Here is a 23,122-nt window from a genome sequence, read left to right as displayed (position 1 = left end):
CGAAAGACACAGGAAATAAAAGATCGTAAATTCGTTTCATCATCTTTTTTCATTAGACTCACATACACACACATGTATATAGATTTCTTTCATTCATATATATATACAAAATGTTATTATATTTTAAAACAAAAACGAATAGAACAGAAATCGAACTCCTGTCAAGCACGCTCGCGCTACTATCTATAGGAGTACATTTTAAAGGATAAAGATATAAATAGTTGCCTGAAATTGTAAAGTTACGGATGGAAAAAATCAGCGCTTGCAAAGTATTCGGAGATCGTTTTAGCTGATGCTTTTTTCATTCGGAATAATACCTCCTATTTGAAAATATAAAAAGAAATCGCATCCATTGTAACATTTTGGTTCCATTTTATGTATTGATTGAAACAATCCTAGCGAGAGTACGATAATCGCTGTTATTTCTAGACAGCTCCATAAACAAGATCGTTCCCTCGTTATTATCGTACATGTAGATTTCAAAAAATAAAAGGAGAAAAAAAGAAAAGATCAAACGTCAATGAGATCAGCGGATTTTTCATTTTCTTAATATAGAGGATTTGTATCATTCATAAAGTCCTGTCGGAATCATTGTAAGTGCAACAGAGCCGACCTATCATCGCTCGTCATAGCGACGTTAATCCTCACCACTGGACTTTTCACTAGAGTTTCGTCGTTTTTCCAAGCACGATCAACACTGACGTTGACGCGACGATCGCTCGACGAACTATTGACGTTGACGAATATTCTCCGTGTGGTTGAAAATAAAATAGGCAGCCACTTTTTTCTCACCATTCCTCTCTTCTCCTATTTCGTTGTCCCGTTCCGAAAATTCATCGTTCCCATTTTATTCGTCCTCGTTTCTTGATATCTTCGAACCTTTTCCTTGCATTCCCATTCTCCCCAATGAAACGAAATTATTTTCAGCCTACCATTATTGCTATCGGTTAGTAGTTTCTTCTTTTTCTTCTTCTTCGAATAGCTTGAGCGCCATCCTTTTTTTAAGGATTTCTTTTCCCGAGAAAAAACGAGAAGGGTGAAAAAAAGGTAGGGTAATAAAATGCGAAGAGACGGCCGCCCGGCAAGAAAACGTGCTGACCTGTAAATTACTCCAAAGAATTCCCTATTATTTATTACACGCTACATCGAAATAAATTTTGCGCGAGGCACGTTTTCGAAAGGAAAACATTATCGAGAGTATCGTACGCGAAAAAAAAAAAGATATTTGTAACACCGTACAATGTTATATAAATACATGTTCAAAGCGGATATTAAAACGGAAATAATAAACTCTGCGATTCGCAATATTTCTACTTGGTGAATCGAAGTAGGTGTATCCTACGTTCAATTCGCTTTTTCAAACATGTACTCGCTTTGATATTAAAGCTTTTCGTGTATGTATGTATGTATATATATATATATATATATATATATATATATATATATATATATATATATATATATATATTGTAAAAAAATGTATATGTGCGATATTTTGATAGTACAAATTTTATGCTTAACGCGTTTATCGTTATTATATGTGGAAATTGTTTGGTAACAATGGAAATAGATATGACGATACAAAAAGATAAAATTCCGGCATCAACGCGCATTTAAAATCAAAATAAATGAAAATTACAAAAAAATAAAATATAAAACTGGGATAGAAGTTTGCAAAATAAAATCAAGCTATTACACGAAAGCAAAAGTTTTAAAAACAAATGTACAAGAATTTCTTTTCATCGAAAAGAAAAAAATGTGCCGAGCGTTGCACGGATTATCGTCAAAATCTATCGTAATAAATTATATTTGGTACAATAAATGCGCTTTAATGAAAACCATTAGCCGAGATTACGTACGTTTTCTATTTAAAGAGAGGATATAGTTAGGTATAACGTATTTCATAAAATTAAAAAGATTCGTGAATACATCGGCTAACAATACATAATGAATAACGAGAAATAAAAAGTTCATAAAAGTGTACTTTTTCATCGACAGAAATGATAAAGGTATCTCTACAACGCTACGAGGTATAAAGAGTTATAAATTCTTCCAACGAACATTATTATATATTTGTACTACTTTAGACGACAAATCTTTTCCCATGTTTTCCGTGTGTTAATGAACGTCAGTCTTTCCTTTTATCAAACGAATCTACAAAAAACGCGAATTTTAGCCGTATGAATGTTCTTTTCAGGAAAACCATTTCCCGTTCGAAATTGCACATTGGCCAATCAGACGTATACAAGCGTGGAAGTGAAATGCGTGCCCGGATACGATGGTGGTCTGACGCAGAAATTTGTGTTGGAGGTCTATCATGGCGATATTGACTTCCTGTCGAGCATCCAGCCTCTCTATAACGTTTCCAACATCGAGGAGCCATCCTTCGCGCTTTCGGGTCTGGAAGCGTCGGTCGAGGCTGGCGTTCACGTCGCAGTTTATGCCGTAAATGCCAAAGGTCGAAGTCCGCCTGTTATTCTCAGTGAAGTTACGTATCGAGATGCCGAGAAACGGACTGGTAAGTGAATTTTTATATTTTATTATCTTTTTCTTTTTCTAATTTGCATTATATCATTCTATTCGTATTTGCCATCTTTTTCCCTGGATAATCCGTAAATTATCTACACTATGCGAACCGCATATCACCGCAGTAGATATTCTTTCCGCACGTCAAAGGACAAGAGACAAAAGTAAAACCGAGCTTGATACTACTTCGTGCGCTTCCAGGACGATTTATCACGTCCAGAACAGATCACAAATACGTTTAAGGTTACCTTATGAAAGCGAACAATGCGAGGATGACGTAGCTTAGAAGAGTCTGTGAAATGGTGCTTTATCTAAGATTGCCTGAAAAACAAGCGGTTGGATATAATGTACGTAAGCCGCCGCACGACAGAATGAATAATTTCCTATCACGTGCCACGTATCTAACCAGCTGAGTTAGCACGACTGCAGGCCGAGCGACTAGAACGACTAAAACGCGAGCCGCAACGGTTCGTAGTTGCCCGCACCACACCCTAAGAGATATACTCCTAAATGCGGGATAACTGTCGAAGGGATAATACGGCCTTCTTCGATCGTATTGGTAACTGGTCAAGATCTTAGTGAGATTAGTAAGAAATAGTCGATGAATCTCTTCGATCGACAACGCGTTATCGTTCCTAGGATGCCGTAGGGATCTCACACTGGTGGTGCCCCTTTTGGGAAACGAATGGGCTTGCTCGCGCGGGTGGTGTCAACGGTTGGGAGTAGTAAGTAAGACGGATCACCCACCCTCACGAGACAACACTACCGAACTATCAACGCACTATACCCGTTTCTCTCTCTCTCTCTCTCTCTCTCTCTCTCTCTCTCTCTCTTTACAACTACTACTACTACTACTACATATATGTTGCACTATTTATCCGAAAATAAGATAACCATTATCCGACTACAGTTTCGTGTCACTTTCGAGAGAAATACGTAGGAAAAAGAAAGAAAATCGTATCAATGAAGACTTCGATATGTTGACCCTCGATTTGGATCGCCATCTTGTTGAAGTGAAGTTATTATTAACCGTTTTTCTCGTTCCAATACGTACCATGAATATTTTCTAACGTTAATGCAACGAACCGGCGTCGAATTAAGGAAAGCAATTACAGATAATGGTTCCAGCAGCGCCCAACTCCGTAACCGAGGAAAAGCTAGAAAAGAAAAGAAAGGAAGAACGGGTAGGAGGGAAAGTAGAAGGGTGTAAAGAGAAGATAGAAGAGAAAGAGAGAGGAAAAGAGAGAAAGAGAGAAAGAGAGAAAGAGAGAGCCATCTAGAAGAGATACGAATGTACCGGATGGTCATTAAGCGGCTCTAGCTACTCTCCTTCTTCCTCTCTTTCTCTCTCTCTCTCTCTCTCTTTCTCTCTAACTCTCGCACTATCATGACCCCACTCTCATGCTCTATTCCCCTCTTTCTCTCGTCTTTTTAGACATTAAGCCGTTTCGCGTGCGGTAATTTTCCCGGGGTCATTTTTGCCGCTCTTCTTGCTTCACCGTTAACTTCACTTAACTCTGTTTACCCTCGTCGTCATTTTTCTTTTCCCGTCCCTTCTCCTTCGACTTTCTCCTTTCTTCCTCAGCCGTCCAGCAGCCTCTCGTCAGGACGTTTTCGTTGAAAGCTGCCGAGCATCACGTCTAGGGCAGACACGCCTTACAACTACGACGCCTTCGTCCCCCGGCAGCAGTTTTTTTATCACACACCTTCGCCAACTTATTTCGTCCTTCTATGCGGAAAGACGTCTTTTTTTTTGACGGTCCACGGCAGAGAAATATAATTAGCGGAGCTTCTCTTTCTTTTTCTCTTTCTTTGCTCACAAAAAATGTCGCTCGGTGCAACGTTTCTTTTTCTCCGACTACATCAGTGCAACCGGACAACGAATTAAATGAGAAAGCAATTAGCCCTTTTGAAAAGATGAATAATGAACGTTGAAAAGGATCATAAAACCTCTAGGGCTGAATTTAAAATATATATTATTTAACATGATCGAAGGTGGAATAACGAGGCAACGGGGATGCTGCTTCTAATGGCCGATACGTGCCTAAACCGCAAATCTCCGTCCAGTCCGCTTTCCGGGTCGAGTTTTATAACATAGTTCACCGTCTCAATGGTCGATCGATGGTCCCTATGATTCTCTTCGGTATCGTTGCTTCTCACACTCCATTACTTTTCCATTAACAACGAACGGCTGTTCTCGCGGTTATAACCGAGATATATCACGCTTTTCAAATCGTCGAACGGAACGGTTTACGTCAAAGACAAAGTCGCGAAACGCTTTCCGGATGTATTAACCATCCCTGTGGTACGTCGTGTTCGCGTTATTATTTGCTTCGTTAATGTGAGTGGATGTGGACATAAATATGTAGAAGTATACGCGTAAACGAGGGAGAAAGAGAAGGAAAGAGAGAAAGAGAGAGAATGAGAGAGAAATGGATAAAGGAAGAGTCAAAGTAGCAACGTATATACCAAGCGGTTAGCGGCCGTTATCAAAGTGGCAGCGGCACACGATATTAACCAACAAGCGCGCTCTGTTAAAACTATTTATAACTTTTGGACTTGTGCCAACCGCGCTCATGTCGGTTTCGCGCTGTACTCGCCTTCGGAAGTCACGTTTCACCCTCGAGTTATCGTACCCACTGTAAATTGTATAACAAAAACATGATGGTCAGACTACTAAAGAGTAGCTTTATTATTAGGAAGAACAAGACAAGCACTCTGGTCGCGAATATGATACGAACCGGTGTCGTTGTAATGACAATGAAAAGTACCTAATTTCTCTCCCTCTTTCGTTCATTCTTCGTCGATCTAATTGCGTGAAAATGAGAGAAATTTTTTCTCACGGTATCTATACAATTCTTCAATGACATTTCTGTCGCGAAAACGATAAGTTAATTCATAAACTTACAGCCTAATTTTTTTGCTAAATTATTTTAATTGGTGAATAAATATATGCCAAGACAAATAAAAAATATTGTTTGAAGAATGTACGTACAATTACGAAGTTTCCAAATTATGGAAGATTAAAGGAAATGCTCAAACTGTTCATCTCGTTCCTCGATACATCCTATGCAATGTAAGCACGCAAGAAACTCAAATACTCACTGTGTGATAACTTCGCTTCATAGATATTGCAAATGTTTGTAAACATTAAATCGGGTCAAGACATGTACGTATCACGTTCTGAGATACGAGTATTTCCTTTTATCTTTTATAACTCAGAAACTATCATACGTACGACCTGTGTTCAAACAAAATTTTTTTCATTGTTTATAACGTAGATCGACTACCTGAAGTATGCACTCCTACAGTAAATATATATATATATATAAAATTTTGTATAGTACTAGGAAACACCCTAGAAATTCCTCAAACTGTTGCCGAACAAAAGCGTTGTAGCCACTAGCACTGTACCATCCGTAACAACATAATTCCACGAGGAAAGTATCATAACGAGCATATTCTGTAGTTTCTAAGCTCGTCTCTGAATATGGTTTAGAATTAAGCGAAACATCGAGCCGAGATTATGTTGTAAGAAAAGAGAGAAAAATATAACTTTTCGAAGTTAATTTTGACCTACTAAAATTTTTATTTTCCCTATGATCTTACTATCGATTTTTTCTTCTCTTGGTCCACTTTTATACGTTGTTTAATACGATGCAGCGACGGCAAGATTTCCCCGTTCCCAATCCTGAAAGCATAAGAGAAACGATCCTACTTTTAAATAATGCTTCCATTGCTCCCTAAGCTCTCTCTTTCCCTCTCTCTCTCTTTCTCTTTGTTCTCTCTTTTCCTGTTCTCATTTTGTCTCATCTTCGTTCGTTCCAATAATTCAAAAGACACTATTAGCACTTAACGAAAGGACGATAATAATCTCCTTTGACTCTTACCAAAGACATCCTATATCTTATTATTATAATATTGTAACCTATCAGGTTATATATGTATATATAAGTACCTATATCCAACGAATAATAATGTTAAGTTCTTTTAATTTGAAATTAACTGAACGGACAACTAATATTCGATCAAATAGAACAACGAAAGATAGAGAGAGAAAAGAGCTCCAGTATCTATCGACTAACGTTCTTAGATGATAGCATGTTCTCGTTATAGGATCCAGTTAGACCTCACAAAAGAGAGAGCAAGACTATGATGATAGCTCGCTCGATACAAATTTGCTCAATTTCGCTAACCGGATCTAACGCGTTGTGCGCCTGCGAATAGGAAAATTCAATTTGTGATAATTATGCTCGAGACAATCAACGAAGTGCACAGTGTAATGTCGCAGAAATTAGCTTAAGCGTTGAATCGCGGATATGAAGTCTTAAATTACCACGATAATAATCGGTTAATTAATGAAATCGCGAAATCGCCGGTCTATTGCCGGATAATAGCGACTTAGACGAAATATCATTTTGGAAATGGTATTATAGAATTTGTACTTATCCGCAGATCTCTTCTTCAAGTATAAAAAAGTAAACGATTATATTATGCGATTGCTCTTATCTTGTAAAGACGTCTTATTTTATCTAAAAATAGTGAACCGTTAAATCGTTTCTAATCTTCCTGCTAACTATCGGACTCGAAGTCAGAAACAGAAACAGAGAAACGGTTTTGATTTGACGTCTGATGCTAGAATTTCTTGAGAGTTTCCGGATTAAGTGTCGCGACTAAAGCTGGAAAATGTCAAATGCAGCGGCATCTCCATGTTAAACTAATACAAGAGAGTATCATATCGTGTTTCTTCCATATTATACTATAGTAATAATAAATATAGCCGGAATCTGATTTTCTCTAATTACAGCTCCTCGAATCTCATTTACGCCTAGCTAAAATATAATTTAGCGGAAAAGAAAAACAAGTTTTATTTCATGGTATATTAAACGAGATAAAGTTGATATGGTATATGGTATATCAATTGTAGTAAAAAATTTGAAAAACATATATAATGATATAACGGCGAATCAATTTCCAAAGTGTCACAGTAAATTTGCGAATTCAATCGCATTTAATCCGGGTCAACAAAGCATTCTAGTCGATCTACAAGCTGGCATAAATACCTGCCGGCAAGACATCAACCTCATGATCCGTCCACTTCGATAAGAACAAGAATAGTTGCGAGAGTAGGAATTAGATGGAATAATTTTAGAGGCGAAACCATGCCTCGCGGCCATTCGAAATCAGAGAAGTTAGTCGAAAGTCGGTGAAGGAAGAGAGGATGAAAGGGGAGGAGGACAAAGAGATAACGTCGCATCGGATATAGGGGTCTATCCGCACCAATGCTACGCTCGTTACTACAATAATAGAGATTAGGACCGCTGGCCTTAAGCCTTTCGAGCCTCCGTCGATCGGCCAATCCCTTTGATAAGCGATTATTGTAAACGAAATGTTCGGAATCTGTAACAAGATTCTAATCTTTCGTCCTTTTTCCTTTTCTCCCCAGACGCAACCCTAAATAATCTATTCTTTCTTAATCAAATATGCCTACCAAAATGCATTTCCAGTCAAACTTTCTTATTTATGTAAATACACTCAATACATTAACGATTCAAAGATAATCGTTACTTTTCTCTGGAATTATAACAGATACAACCCCTTTTTGCTATTCTATTTTTTCTTTATACGTATTTGCTTCCAATTTTCTATAGAACTCGAACGAGAGTTTCTACCTTTTTCTCATCGCGCTGGTAATTGCTCTTCGATTTCGCATATGTAAGCATAAGTATGAACCGATGCAAATCATCATAGATCCCTAAGCACATGCATATAGGTGTATGCTATATTCGTTGGAAAGGAGAGAGAGAGAGAGAGAGGGCAGTTGGCGAGCCGATCGATGACGGGCTCTCGAAACCGTTCTAGCTGATTGCTATTAAGAGGATACCAAACCGCTCTCGACGTCATTACTTGACATCCTCAATTAACTTCGAGTATGCAAATATCTTCTAACGAGAAATTATTCAAAGTCATTATTACGTCCATTGTAACCAACGAATTCTTTTTAATCATCTTCAAAGTCTTACTAATTCTAATTATTTGGAAGTTCCCAAAGAGGACAAATAGGACGGAAAAGAAATAAGTGGACTCGCACTACCATGTTTCATTAATTGAAAGTAGAGGGTGACTCTAAGTCAGTTTAACCGCCTAAGAGACCAGGGGGGAGACTGTGTACCAGCGATTTGGGGTTGACCTAAGGTTAGAATTAATCCAGGTGAGCCGAAGTTGGATTTGAGCTTCGGCTAAGCCTGGATTCTTGGTGACTTAACCGACCGCATGACCCTGAATAGCGTCTTACGTTTAACCCCAGAACCGAAACGTCACCGTTGGTGGACTTAAAGAAAAGCTTTTTCACCTTCTTCTTCTTCTTCTTCTCTCCGAGCTAGGTATCGTCCTCGATCGTCCCTCTCGAAACTTTTTCACTTTTTCTATGAGCAAAACGACCTCAATGATTTTATCTAATCGTAAGCAATTATACGCGAAGAACATAAATCCGCCAAGATTCCTACGGGGACACGAGATAATTTCTTTCTTAGTTCGAAGAAAAATCTTACGATAATATCAAATTTCGTTTACGGCTGCGATCGTTCCCCTTTTTTTCTTTTCTTCTTGATGATGCGGCAAAGATCGTTCGTTCTCGTCATATTGTCTCTGTTATATATTAGCTTCTTGCTCAATTCCACTCTCTTCGAAACGCGAAAAAAAGTTCAATGACTTTCGACTCCGTAGCTTTTCCACGATCCGAAAAAGCTCCTGTTGGACCTTCGTCCTAAAGGAATTTTTCTCAAATACTAGCACCGGAAGCGGACACAGAGCCTGTTCTGACCCTACGGCAAGCTCGATTAGTGATCTAAACTTCGATGAACTTGGGATTCGAGACTCCACTGGGATATGCGATCTCTTCTCTTCTCTTCTCTTTCCTCGAGGATTCTCTTAGTCCTTTCTCGGAGGATCGGCAGTAAGATCCGGTTTATCTTTACTACCCTGCCGGCAGACGTTTCTTCGCGTAGAACTCGATTAAACTTCCATTGTAACTTTTACGAGACACTGTTGGAAGCTTAGGAGAGTAAACGATGGTGAACCGTACCTGTTATCCGCCATGAAAAGCCTTTCCGAGAATGCCACGACTTACTAGAATATAGGTAATAATCGAATGAAAAATAATTGTAATTCGATCGAGTAGATGCTAGTAACTTTTATCCAAATAAAAAAGAAAAGAAAAGAAAAGAAATCAAGAGCAAATAGGATGATATATTTCGGCCATCGACAAGTGTCATTTTAGAAAAAGATTAAACTGCTTCGGCAACGACGCAAGTCTCTACACGAAAACCATCGACGATGTAGCACTTGACAAAAAGAAAAGATCGAAAAAAGAAACGGAGAAAGGAAGAGAGTGAAAAGATAGAGGACGTCGTTCTTGTAAATCCTTAGAGCTCGTCGACGACTCACTTCGAAATCTCATTTATCTCCGTTTCGTAAAGTTCTCCGTTGGGGAAGGTGTACACGTCGTTGTATAGGTCTCTGCATGGATGCCACGAGGGCCGATGAGTTTCCGTCGCTTATATGCGTTTGCACGTTTCCCCTACGTGCCTCTTGCACTCCCTTGAATCCTTAGAATCCTCATTTACGGTCCAGCTTACTCCCTATGAGAAAATGACAACGACTATACCCGACATAACGTCACGAGTGGCGTCAAATGGGTTGTGCGTTAGGCAACATCGCTTTCCATCTGATTAAAGTCACCTCTTACAAATGTTAACTCTCCTTGAAAAGCCTGTCCTTCTCATTCTTCTTTCTTTTCTATCTTACATCTCTCACATGTCCACGTTCAATGAGTTCACACTTTTATTTCTCCCAATTACTTAGGAAATCTATAGGAAAAACAAAAATATCCTATCGTATCGTTCAAAAGTACATCATCTCGATCATTCAAATTTCCAACAGGAAAATCACACAAACTAGTAACATTAAACGAGTAGACTGAACATCGCCAGGATTGCCGACAAATTTTGTCCATATCCATTTTGTCCTCGCAAACTTACTAATTGTATTACGAACAAATTCGATTAAAGCATACTACCGGCCACAAACGCACTTCTCTTTTTGATAAACCGTCATGTATTTATATACCGGTCGATGTTATGAATATTTACCAAAGAGATCATTATAAAGTTGAACGATTACTTTTGTTTCCTGCGTATCCTTTCAACGAATGATTAAGTGCAATTTTACATATGCGCATTACCACGTGTTATTAATCTTTCGACATAATAAATTATTACTTTGTTAGATTTTATTTTAACTGTTCTTCGAACATCATCTCTTTTCATTTATCGATTCGTTATCGGAATAATGCTGGATAGCCACTCATCAACGTTGAACCGCATAAAAGCCACATAAAGGAAGAAGAAAGGCGAATAGCCTGAAAAATAATGATCGGTTAAGAGACTCTGCATTAATGCTTTTCCAAGAAGTAACGTTGTAAGATAAAACCGTAAAAACACTTAAGGCCCCAAAGAGAAGGAGTAAAAGGGTAATGCATCCTAAGCCATATTCATAATTTTTTTTATATTAAATGATACCTACTACGTAGAAAGCATCGTTAATGAAACTTACCGGTACTTCTATCTCTTTTTTTGTTCTTTTCTCCTTTTTATTTTTTAATATATTTTTTCCTTTTTTTTCTATAAACCAATAGGAAAGACTTCAAAGTCGACAAAATTAATATATAAGCTGAAACTAATGAGAGAAACTAAACATCGTGTTCAACAAAAAAAAAAAAGAAAGAAAGAAACATATTACAGAAATGGACGACAGAAAGCTAGCACGTAGAAAAGCTGGACGTTTTAGCTTGACTTCAAAATGGAAATAAAAATAAAGCACGCGTTGCTTTTTGAAAATGAAGATGAAGAGCACGAGAAAGAGAGAGAGAGGCGGAGAAAGGGAAAGGGATAGTTTGATACACCACGCAACATTGTATCCACTTTCACGGTGATTCTACTCTGGTCTTTCGTATACATCAACGTAGCTCGGTGAGCGCAGCTGGGCTGCTCGTACTGGAAGAAAACAGTTTTGTTAATTATCCGACAAAAACAGCAGGCCCAGTCCCACGCTCGGTACGCGCTATCAAATGGAACGTCACGTGTATGCGAACACACGCGCGCAAGCACGAGCGCGAGCGTTGAAACGGTTAGAGAACGAATCGTGCACGGAAAACAAACTGGAGAAAGATCTCTCTCTCTCTCTCTCTCTCTCTCTCTCTCTCTTTCTCTCTTCTTTTCTCTCCTTCTCTTTATCCCTCTTTTTCTCACTCACTCTCGACCTTGTTCTACCGGGTGATTCTTGGACGCTCGTCTCTCCTTCTACGTAAATGGCTAGAGATATAAATTAATCTTTCTCATTAAAGTTTCGCAATTGAGGCCGAGCAAGAAAGAAAGAGAGAGAGAGAGAGAGGAAGAGAGAGAAAACATAATGCACTGGAATGCCAAGCGTTTCAGCAACTTCCGTATTTTCGTAATAAAGAACTCTATCTCGGAGAATTGCAATCTCCTTTCTTTACTGCCAATCGCGAATAAAAGTGCTAGGAACAACGTGGGATATGAAAAGATGTATTCTAAATAAACCTACATGATGAAATATTTCATGGCGGACTGTCTTCGGTAAATTTTTTTCCGAAGTATTTGAATTTTCTTGAAAAAAAAAAATAAAAAAAAAGCTTATCTATCTCCGCATTAAAAATCTTCAGAAGCGTCAAATAATTTCGAGTAAAATGCAAGCATCATAATAATGATAATAACAAAATTAATTTCTTTCGAGGCAAAAACTCTCAACGTTAATTTTGTATTTTCTACTATCTCACATAACCTTTTTACTTTTGCTCTTAAAGTTTAATCGCAAATCTAAAAACAGCCCTGTATACCTGGCTGGTGCAGGCGGGCTCGTTACACACATATACGTACGAGCTCAAAAAGCAAACGAAGACCGCGAGAACCACAGAAAAAATAAACGTAGTTGATGTAATCCTTGTGCTGAAGAATAAAACGCGCTTTCTCTTCGTTTTGGCCAAGCTGTTTAGTCGCTAACACGCACGTACGGTCTACTCTTCTCTCTTCGTCGTCGTCGTCGTCGTCGTCGTCGTCGTCGTCGTCGTCGTCGTCGTAGTCGTAGTCGTAGTCGTAGTCGTAGTCGTAGTCGTAGTCGTAGTCGTAGTCGTAGTCGTAGTCGTAGTCGTAGTCGTCGTCGTTGTCGTTTCAGAATTGCATGAAAGAGGAGAAAAAATGAAGCACAGTAAATAACCACGAAGGGCGGTAAACAGTCGCTTTCTTTTCTACGGTGACAGAGCGTAGTTAATCCTCCAGCTCGTTTTAACGTTCTTGTTCACGTCGAAAGCTCGACCGAGCGTTACTTCGAGTACAAAGCACGAGAATAAGCACGCAATATACGTTCGAGGTATATTGTCTAGCTGAATATTTACGAATCTACTAGTTTTTCTTATGCGTGCTTCTATAGAAAAAAAAAAAAAAAAAAAAAAAAAACTCGAAGAAATGAGCGATATCACTGATAACGTTGACAATATCATTTGAATAGAATGCTGTATAAAAATATATTACACCTACGTACGTACGCGCATGCTACAAGAAAAATGATCGTCGTCTAGGATCATCGTCTAATTGAAATCTATATAAACTATCGCAAAAAATTTTGTTAAAAAGATCAACTTTCTAAAATTAACATTTAACTTTAGAAAAATGTGTGAATGTCTGATGAAATGCAATAGAAATACCTTCTATTTATTTGCTTCAGGACAAGACGCGGGAATCGTTCTGTCGCCGCTAATTGGCATGGTTGTCGGCGCTTTGGTAACCCTCGTTCTGATCATTCTTGCGGTGGTCGTACGGGTGCGAAGGGAACGCATCTCAAAACCGCGACACGAGAAGCCGGCTGAACTTAGCGAACTACCAACACAACAATATCCCATGCAGAATCTCCAACAGACCGTAGAGACCGACCCTGACGTTATACCGAATAAGTTTGGTAGGTTCTTCGATCGATCAGCCGTTCTAAATGTATTTCTCTGTCATCGAGGGAGGGATGCGTAGACAGAAATCGCTTTTCAAGGTCCGACGTGATAAAAAGAAGATTAAAATCGTCCGCGAGGCATGAAAAGCGATTTAGCTCGTTACACGTGGTAAGCGCTTTCGAATCCGAAAGCTCTATACTCTATAGGTATCGTGTATATTGTTTCAGAAGGTAATCTCGTCGAAGTCAGTCCACCAAGTTATCCAGCTGGGTATCCCCCGGGACATTGGGTCACGCCCGGACCTACGCCAAGTATAGACGAGCTTTGCCACAAGTTTAGCGGTAGACCAACGGAGCTGAGGTTACCGTCGAGAAGTACGATACCCGCGCTCCCAAATATGCCGATGACGGGAGTAGGAATGATGGTTGGTACCGGGCAAGGCATCGTCGTTGGTGGTGGCATCACCGGCATCAACACGCAAGGTGTGGTAGTAGGTGGAGGTCAAGGAGTCGTTGTGGCAGGCGAATGTCTCGATGGCGAGGCTATCAAACGTCGACTCATGGCCAACAGGCTTCCCGAGAGCTGTGTCTAGACCGAACACGGAAAAGGTCGCGAAAAGATGCAAGGAAACTGGAGAGAGAAAGAGAAAGATAGAGAGAGAGAGAGAAAGAGTAGAAAGAAAAGATATTATTTGTCCGTGTATCGCTAAGACAACCGCGATGGAAAAGAAAAGACTCGATCCGCCCCAATTGTTTTCAAAATACCTTCTCTCTATAGCCAAAGAAATCTCTTACGAAGGGAAAAGAAGAAAGACATTGAATGGAAAGAGAGTCGCAAGCTTGCTGAAACTTTCTTCAAGAGTTTCTGCGAACGTCCTCCTCCTATCTTCGAAAGACGCCGGGAAGTTCCTTCCTTCTGTTTTCCCTCCTCGATGTAACTTTCCTACGTTTCTCTCTGCTTCTCTTTATCTTCTACCTCTTCTCTTTGTCTATTTCTCATTCTCTTCCTTTCGCTCGAGCAACTTTGTGAACCGATGATCTTCGATAGTGACATTTTTAATATCTACCTTCGGTAGTTCTATGATTTATCCATAGTAATTAAATTTTCCTAAATGTCCTTAATAACTGAAATAAACTTCGACTCCCGTCGAAGAATACTTTGGCTTCACGAAGAGGAAGGATAGATTATAGAAAATATTTCCCCGTATTATCTTTCCCTTCGCTGAAACAACGGCCACGCTTTCTTTTTCCTTTTTTCTTTCTTTTTTTTTTTTATATCGATCCACCTATCTTGGAAGGCGAGAGACGTAAATGTAGCTACGTGTAAGCCTACCAATCACGTCGTCGAGGCCTGGAAGCATCAGACCACGAAATGCGAGAAAAGATAAAAGGCTCTCGAACGACCCCCTTTCTGGTGGCTCGAATGAAGATGGATGAAGGAAGCGCGTAAAGATATACGTTGGAAAGGAGAGTGAGAGAACGAGTAAAGGAAAGAAAACGAAATGAATCGGGAGATAGGGTGAAAAAGAAGGAAAGAGCTAAAAGGTAGAGGGGACGCCGAACAGAAACGAAGAATATCCCGATGTTACTCCGACGCGCGCTTTTAAGAGCATGGAACACAATTTTAAGGTCAAGCGATCAATTTCGATATAGAAGAAATCTACTTTATAGAGTTTCCATTTATAAACCTCAACTCTTATGAGCCTCCCTCGAATATGTCAGGGATTTTTTTTTTTATTCTGAATTAACATTCCTGAACAATTATTTGCACTTTATTTTTTATCGTCGCTGTATCTCTCTCTGGTTTTCGATTGATGAACTCCCGTTGGTATTTGAACAAAAAAAAAAAAATCGTTCGATCGAGTCTCCGCATCTTTTTGATAATAAATTGAAGTGCTTCTCTCTGCTGGTTCAAACGATTGTTTTGATTAAAGAAGAAAGGGAATTATATTTAAAGCATATCACCGTACGATCAAAGAAATTAGCAAAGATTGCGTTCGATAAGAGAAAAAGAAAAAGCCGCGATAACGATAAATCATACGGGGCAATGCATCGTTAGAAATTTTTTTGGAAAATTAGATCTCTCATATCCCCACAAAAGCAGTGAAACAAATGGTGTTAGAACGCTCTATCCGACAATAAAGTATGTACCCGAGGGAGATAGAAAGTTTACGAATAAGATTGGTGTAACGTGCTCTTCCCAAAGCATCGAAAATTATTTCCAGTGCGCTTGACGGGTTAGACACGGAGAGGTCTTCGTATTTTTATCAATGTAAAAAGTAAATGTTTCTAAGTGTGAAAATACCATCGACTTAAAAAAGTGAATAATTCGATAGCCAAAAGACAGAAGATAACTTATATATCATACTATACCATAGATCAATAATAATTTAAAAAAAAAAAGAAAAAAAAAGAAATATACTGGAGCGTGAGTACATGCAAACAGATAAAAGAATGTTACTTACTAAAAAGTTTCGTTACTATCGTCGAGTGACCTTTACACGTAAAGCGCAGGGTATATACACGCACTTTGATCACATCCTAGCTGTGACATATACCTAAATTACATGCGCGTGCGTTTTTTCTACTATTATCATATTTTGTATCGCGATCGATGATCTTTTCATCCAAAAAATACACATAAACATGCATACATACAAATATACATGCGTCTCCTACCTCATCGGACAAACCGCATATATTGATTTTTATTTTAAAAAGCTCTTACGCACGATGATTGGACGAAATTTAATAGTCTGATTATTCCTCGTGTACATATAATAACATATACATAGGTAGGGCGATCGTTTTAACCAATCAATAATCGTCGTCTGATTTGTGCATTTTGTATCCCATATCTAATTGCCTCAATGAATTTACTTAATTTTCCTAGAAAGCAACACGAAAATATACATTTAAGATGCATATATCTGCATAAACAAAGAGCAGAAAAAAGATTTAAGGAAAATAAGAAGAAGGCTCGGAAGAGCATTTATCCTCAAGTGAAAAATTCAATTTATAAGGTCACAAATATCGGGCTTCCACGTGATATTTTGCGACGGAACCATGAAAGGTGCTTGGCAGCAGTAAGCGAATGAAAATATGACGAAATATAATCGTAGGCGAACGAAGTGACATGAATTTAATCTGTCTAAGACTCTCGCTCAAAGTGATTATAAATCTTAATGTGTAAAAATAATTTATCAGAAGATTGAGAGAGAGAGAGAAAGAGATATAGAAAGAATAGAAAAATAGGAGACGTTGATTTCTCGTGAGAACGATAACAACGAGAAGAAATTATAAGTGCGTTGGGCGGAATTTCGAGTGTCTGTTTCTATGTATAAAACAAAAGTAAAAATCGTATGATCGTTACTCGTTAGCTGATGTTGTGTCGCTGTATATATTACCGTTAAATCGATTTACGTACTGTAAATTTAAGTTCGAAAGTGATCGTGTCGAACATCGTTGTACCTCCATAAACATCGGCTATAATTTAAGCAAGTTCTTATCAAATAAGTAGTTGGCCAACAATTTCATAGACAGAGAGAATTACACGTATATATTTACTATACGTACAACTATCCATCTTGCGTCTGTAAACTTTGGCGATACCGAAACTACGAATCACTTTCCCAGCATTAGATAAATTTTGGCCTCGTTTTAGCATACTCTACGGTCACAAATTTCCTTTCAAAGTGGACAATAAAACTCGGGTGGTATTAGTCGAAAACAATGTCAACATCTTGTAAACGATTATCGATTCATATCATTATGAACATTTGACTATACATATCTGATTCTCGTCGATCGTCGTCCATAAAAATTCATTCTGTAAAAATCGACGCGAAGATTTATAATTAAGATATCCTTTACTACACAACGCAACCGAAATTTCGTAAACTGATACCGATTGGATATAATACTCCTACAATTTTCACTGTAAAATCAAGTTATAAAGGTCCTAAAATATTCACAATGTTAAGGCTATAACTCTCTTCCACCGGGACAACCTTCTCTTGATCGGCAAATTCTTTTCAACCGATCATGACATCAGATCAAATTGAAAAACGAAAATATAATTGAATGATTGAAGATAGTAGGGAATAATAATTGTACATAATTCAATATTCTTGTGAGGAAAAAAGTCCATGTAAATCGACGAACAACCACGTTTTAAGTTCACTGTATAGGTGATTTCATATCAAAACTCCATCATATCGTCAACTAACTCGTATGTATATATATTACATAAAATTTCGATCTGAATAAACTGTTTAACTGTCCAAACTGCCTAAAAGTGTTTATACAATTTAAATGACCATCAATTCCATTTTCCTAATGTCCTTTCTACGTTGTTTAGTTTGGAAATTACTTTCTTTCGTTATCGAAGAAAATGAAGACATGTTTCTTATTTCATTGCGACATCTACTTAGACGAAACTTTAACGTTTGATTATTTTTCCACTTTTTATATTTATACAATTTATTATTGTATCGCGGCTCTCGAAGGTGAAACGTAATAACCGTAAAAATGATTGTAGTAAAATTGATCGATAGAATTCCTCAATCTTGATTAATAAAGTTTTATCATCCTTTCGAAAAAAAAGCGTACACCGTTAAAGCCCTGAAACGATCACACTTGATAATGACCTGTCGTCCGAAGAAACGCGGCTATTCACTCGTAATGAAACGAAAATTGGAATTCGCCTTATTTCGGTATTAAACACTGTCTCCCGTGTATCTTTCATCGTGTAAAATTTCGATCTACTCAAGTTCTCGGTCGTATTTTGTTCGAACACAAACAATTCAACGTTTTCGATTGTGATTGCAATATGAACGACCGATAAAGTAAATTGTTAACTATTGTAAAAGAAGACATCTACGATACGTAAAGGAAACATCTAAGTTTTTCTTTCGATATGAAGGAAAGAAGAAACAAGAAAAGGAACAAAAAGAAAAAGTACATTTTCACGGTTATAGAAATGTGTATCATAAAAATCGCTTGATATGCAAGCTCTGTGTAAAATCCCTTGTGTGCCCTTCAGGTACACCGGAAAAAATGAAAGAATCATGCGCGGAATTTTAATCCCGGCTTATACTCTACGTACTCTCACGAGTGTATCTCTCTATATGCGAATGAAAGAAACATCTCAGGAATGTCCCTAGCGTGTACTAACCAAAGGTCTTAAAAATCTGTAGAACAGGCGACATGAACAAACAATCCTTTTGTTCCTCGTTGTAGAATCGTAAAACGTGTTTTTAAATGCTAATACGACATTTAAATTTTCTTTGATCAGAAGCAGCACTACAAACACCATATTTCATGTAATTAAGAAAAATATATTTTATAACAAATACAAGTACATACATATCGCAAAAAGTCGATTCATTCGAAACCCTTACGTTTATTTTACGTTGAGATCCATTTCACAGACAAAACGGAAGGACGAAAATAACAAATTCACGACGCACGAAAAACTTGGATAAAACGAATACTTTGATCTGTATGATTTTAAATTTCAGAGTTTCATATTTGATGAATATGTGGCACTTAATCATTCTATCGATCGTCGTTTGAAGGTCTACAAGAAAAAGATAAAACAAGCATTGAATCTATGATTTTCATAAGCCGATTAAAATGTTAAGTATACGAGTACTTTTCTATATTATCCTCGGCGTTGGTATTATCATCTTCCGTCGTTTTTTCGCTTGTCTTTTCTGGCCCATAGATAATACTCGAAAGCTTTTCAAAAGTTTTCTGCGGTAAGTCGACGAGAATATTCATGATCTTAATAACGGCACGATTATATTTTTGAATCATTGAGTACCTCGTATTCTCGAGGCGCGGTATATTGATCTAAAGAAACGTATACGCATGAATAGTATAACAAGGTGAACAAAGCAATACGAGAGGAAACTACATATATTTACTTTGTCGATGTCTGGAAAAAATGGCAAATTACCATCGGTGTACATCCAGTATAAAAGAGTGCCTACGGTAGCACTTTTCATTAGAAAAACTATTATTATGAAAAATATTTGAGCTTTCGTTCTTCGCGCTGGCTTCGGTGGACACACGCATATCTAAAAATGTAATAAAAGTGAATGAGTAAATAAATTCGTCGAAAAGCCCGATATAAAAAATTCATAAATCGTCAGGAAGAAGGAAGATGACCGTTCGAAAGTCCACGAGAGATTTGACAGATTCTACGATAACCTATTGAATAGTTCGACAGATATTAAGCCTCGCGAAATGTTAGTTGCCATTTGTGAAGTCACGTAGGAACGTGTCTCTAATGAGTATAGGGATTACTGACCGTTCTCTTCCATTAGAGACCAATCGACGTCGCTATACCTCTACGCCATCCGTCGAGCTAATTCGAGGTAAACGCTACTAGCTATCGACTAACTAATTCCGTACAGGCGTTGGGACAACATCAACCACTTGTCCACCTTGTCAAGAGTCGCGTATGCCAAGGTAAGTTAGTATCATCGTAACTGAACGTGTCGCACAACTTATCCATCGAACAAGAAGGACTTAAAATTTTCCAAATTGTATATTTTCTCTTAAGAAGAAAAAACGATCCCCGTTACATCGCTAAACCGTTTGATTCCTAGTTACCGATATCGATCCTACGACCTTAAAATGAATTCGTTCGAAACACGACTCGTTTTTTTTCTCGAGATCAGGTATTTTCAAGACTCCGGCGATTCGTATCGATCCGCGCGCAATCCACTTTCCTACTCCTTCTAATATTAACGCTCACTTTCACAGCCAAGAGTTCGATCAAAACCAGGGAATTTACGTAAACCACTAAAACTTGGGCATTTACCCTTCGGCTTCGTTCAAATCGCTGGACGTACTGAACGCGTTATGTAAAGCCGCCCTACTTTCCACTTCAACAGTTTGTATATGTTCCGTGACGTGTTCGAAGCATGGTCAAACTTTCCGATTACAAACGACAAATTTAACGATTGGATGCACTTTGTATATGTAACATGTACAAATTTAAGTCACGTAAACAGCTAAAGGTAAACTTTCCTTCGGCTTAGACTCTAAAGCAGATCATAAAGAAATGATTAATAGTTTAGATATACTAACCTTTATAATTCCACGCGCAAAGAGTCGATTATAAGAGCCGATTGATAAACAGTATTATCTCACCTTCGGTGCACAAATTCTTTGCATATCCTTTCGTGTACAAATTTTAACGTGAACTGGCTTCGGCGTCCAATAAGAAGAACTTCCATGTCCCAAATTAGGACATGGTTCTGTTATATCGGCACTGACAAGTTTCTGTACTTCTTTTGGCTTGTTTGGTACTGATAGGTTGATGGTCCGCGCTATGCATTTCGCCCCCTTTTTCATCTTCCTTTCTCTATTATAAAGACCTCTGGAATCTTTGTTAGAGATTCTTAGCTTTCTTTTAAAATATTTTTCCAAGATGAACGGTTATGTAGGGTCGAAATGAAGATTCGAAGATCGAAAAAGATCAAAAGCTTTTCTTAGAACGACGTCCTTTGACAATCACAAAAATACGAAAACGAATATTCCCGATAAAACTTTCAATATAACTTTGTTACTACGCGAAAAGAGTTCAATAAGGAATAGCGAATCTTAAATTAAAAGGATAATATTATCGTACTCAAAATGCGTTTGCACTGCTATTATAGTATACAGGGAAGGTTAAAATTTGATTTACATTAAAATTTCTTACGAAAGGTGCACAAATATATCTATTCTTTTTTCATCCAATTGAAAATTAAATAAAATAAAAACAAAGCCACGATCCGATATATATATTTTTCTCATATAAAACGAGAATGACACTACTAAATTTTGACAAGCATAGCAAAACCACGAATTTTACATTTTACATAGTTCGCTCGAAATAGTCTTTCGATATTCAGCTATTCTTTTGTTCGATAAGAAGTGGAGATTCTCTTCTTTATGCGGCCTTCATACCCTGTGATTTATAACTCCGTCTCTTTTGCAAACAGATCGAGTTTCTCAGTATGCAGACTGAGGGGCACAAAGAATTCTTACCAAACTCTCCCACCTACAGTCGAATAAATCAAAAGGTACCAGTGCATTTTAGACATCGATATAACGTGCACCATTATTCGTTGCTAACAATTTTAATACGTATTATTAAATTGCTAAATTATTAAGATAAGTCATCTTCCAAAGTAATATTTTACAAATATAGCGATCGTAAGAATGGGATAATCCAATATAAATTCAAAATGTACTAAAACTTAATAAGAAATTGATAAGAAGCTGAATAAAATATCTCGGTACGGTACCAATCATAGAGAATACGCTTTCAGCTTATTCGCCGAACAATATTTATATATTCGTAGCCGCATATCGTGCATTTTCTCCCTACAAAAATATCCCGTTTTTCGTTTCTCGATCTAGGATTCCAATCTGGATATAATGAAAGGAACCGTGGTATATAAGCAAAACTACGCGCGCATATAAAACACGATGAGAAGGATAAAGGCGAAAGGAGTAATATACGTCGAATGTTCCAACGAGTTTCTTTTCTTATTTCTCCTTTTTCAATCCAAGAAACTTCTTAACAAGAGCGAAAAAAGAAATAAAAAAGACTAGTAACAGAGGAAATAATATACCTGTGTATAACTTGTTCAACATGGCAGTAAAGTTAATTTTCCGACCCTTGTAAAAGATCACGAGAACCTTAAAAGTATAAACATTTTTGGAAAAATGTCGAATACATCGGGCTGGCAATTTGTTCGTGGATATAAATCGTCGATATCAGCCACCTAGTCGCAAGTTGGAGAGCCATCCGTGCGACATAGATCACTTTTTATCGCGAGATGCCACGGGTCCGATGTGTATGCTTATTAATAGACATCCTGGCACCCTTAGATCCCCTACGTAAAAATATGGCCGCGGTTCGGCCAGAAAACGGGGAATTTTTGCAGAGGGTAGAAGAATGCGAGAAGGGTGGAAAGTACTCGTACTATGCTAGGGCGAAAGGAGAAACGGGAGAAGAGAATGGAAATGAGAGGTCGACCGAGATACGGTATACATACATACATACATACATACATACATACACATATATATATATATATTTATACACACATGCAGCAGCACGAATAAACGCATACGCGTGTCACCTATGAATAAATATATGTATGCATGCATATAGATATGTATATTCGAAGGCATTTATAACGACACGGATATCCCTAGCAACGCTATTCCGCTCATCATTATTTCGAATCATTTCTCTCCTTGGAACTAGTACAGTGAAATCGGTAAATTAATCATCTTCGTAAACGAGGCATGTGTGGACATTTCTGAAAACTACTATTTAACTTTTAAGGAGAAAATAGGTCGATCGATCAGTATACGACCTATTAATTTTATCTATAGATTTCTCTTTATTTATTTAAAAAAATAATCGAAATTCCGCGTATAGTACTACTTTACAGTATTAAGCATTTAATTGCGCAGAAGAAGATTCGATTAAGAAAGAGGATCATAAGCTCTCTTCATATCTCAATGATAACTCGGAGAATCGTTTTACTCGTCTATTTCGCAAAAG

General features: G+C 37.8%; 2 protein-coding genes across 5 annotated transcripts in view; one reads left to right on the top strand and one right to left on the bottom strand.

Moving 5' to 3' along the window:
- Positions 1-14,192, top strand: part of LOC127066456 (nephrin-like) — a 268,358-nt gene extending 254,166 nt beyond the window's left edge. For 3 of the 4 annotated variants that reach the window (XM_051000230.1, XM_051000234.1, XM_051000232.1), the window contains 3 exons: positions 2,198-2,518; positions 13,327-13,557; positions 13,771-14,192. In XM_051000230.1, coding sequence (XP_050856187.1) covers positions 2,198-2,518; positions 13,327-13,557; positions 13,771-14,135 — 917 coding nt within the window. In that variant the 3' untranslated portion in view covers positions 14,136-14,192. The remainder of the gene's footprint in view (positions 1-2,197; positions 2,519-13,326; positions 13,558-13,770) is intronic. The other variant, XM_051000231.1, reaches the window with a different exon arrangement.
- A 4,346-nt stretch (positions 14,193-18,538) lies between these two features.
- On the bottom strand, positions 18,539-22,159 carry LOC127066459 (uncharacterized). Its single transcript, XM_051000237.1, has 4 exons — positions 20,707-22,159; positions 19,473-19,625; positions 19,199-19,398; positions 18,539-19,123 (listed from the first exon to the last, which is right to left on the bottom strand). Exons 1-4 carry the CDS (start codon positions 20,908-20,910, stop codon positions 19,102-19,104), a joined length of 579 nt encoding a protein of 192 aa, XP_050856194.1. The 5' UTR covers positions 20,911-22,159; the 3' UTR covers positions 18,539-19,101.
- Positions 22,160-23,122: the final 963 nt, after the last annotated feature.

The sequence above is a fragment of the Vespula vulgaris genome, chromosome 9, assembly GCF_905475345.1.
Source record: "Vespula vulgaris chromosome 9, iyVesVulg1.1, whole genome shotgun sequence".
In the NCBI taxonomy this organism is placed as follows: Eukaryota; Metazoa; Arthropoda; class Insecta; order Hymenoptera; family Vespidae; genus Vespula; species Vespula vulgaris.
The sequence above is the reverse complement of the archived record's forward strand: the minus strand, read 5'-3'. Positions and strand labels throughout refer to the sequence as shown.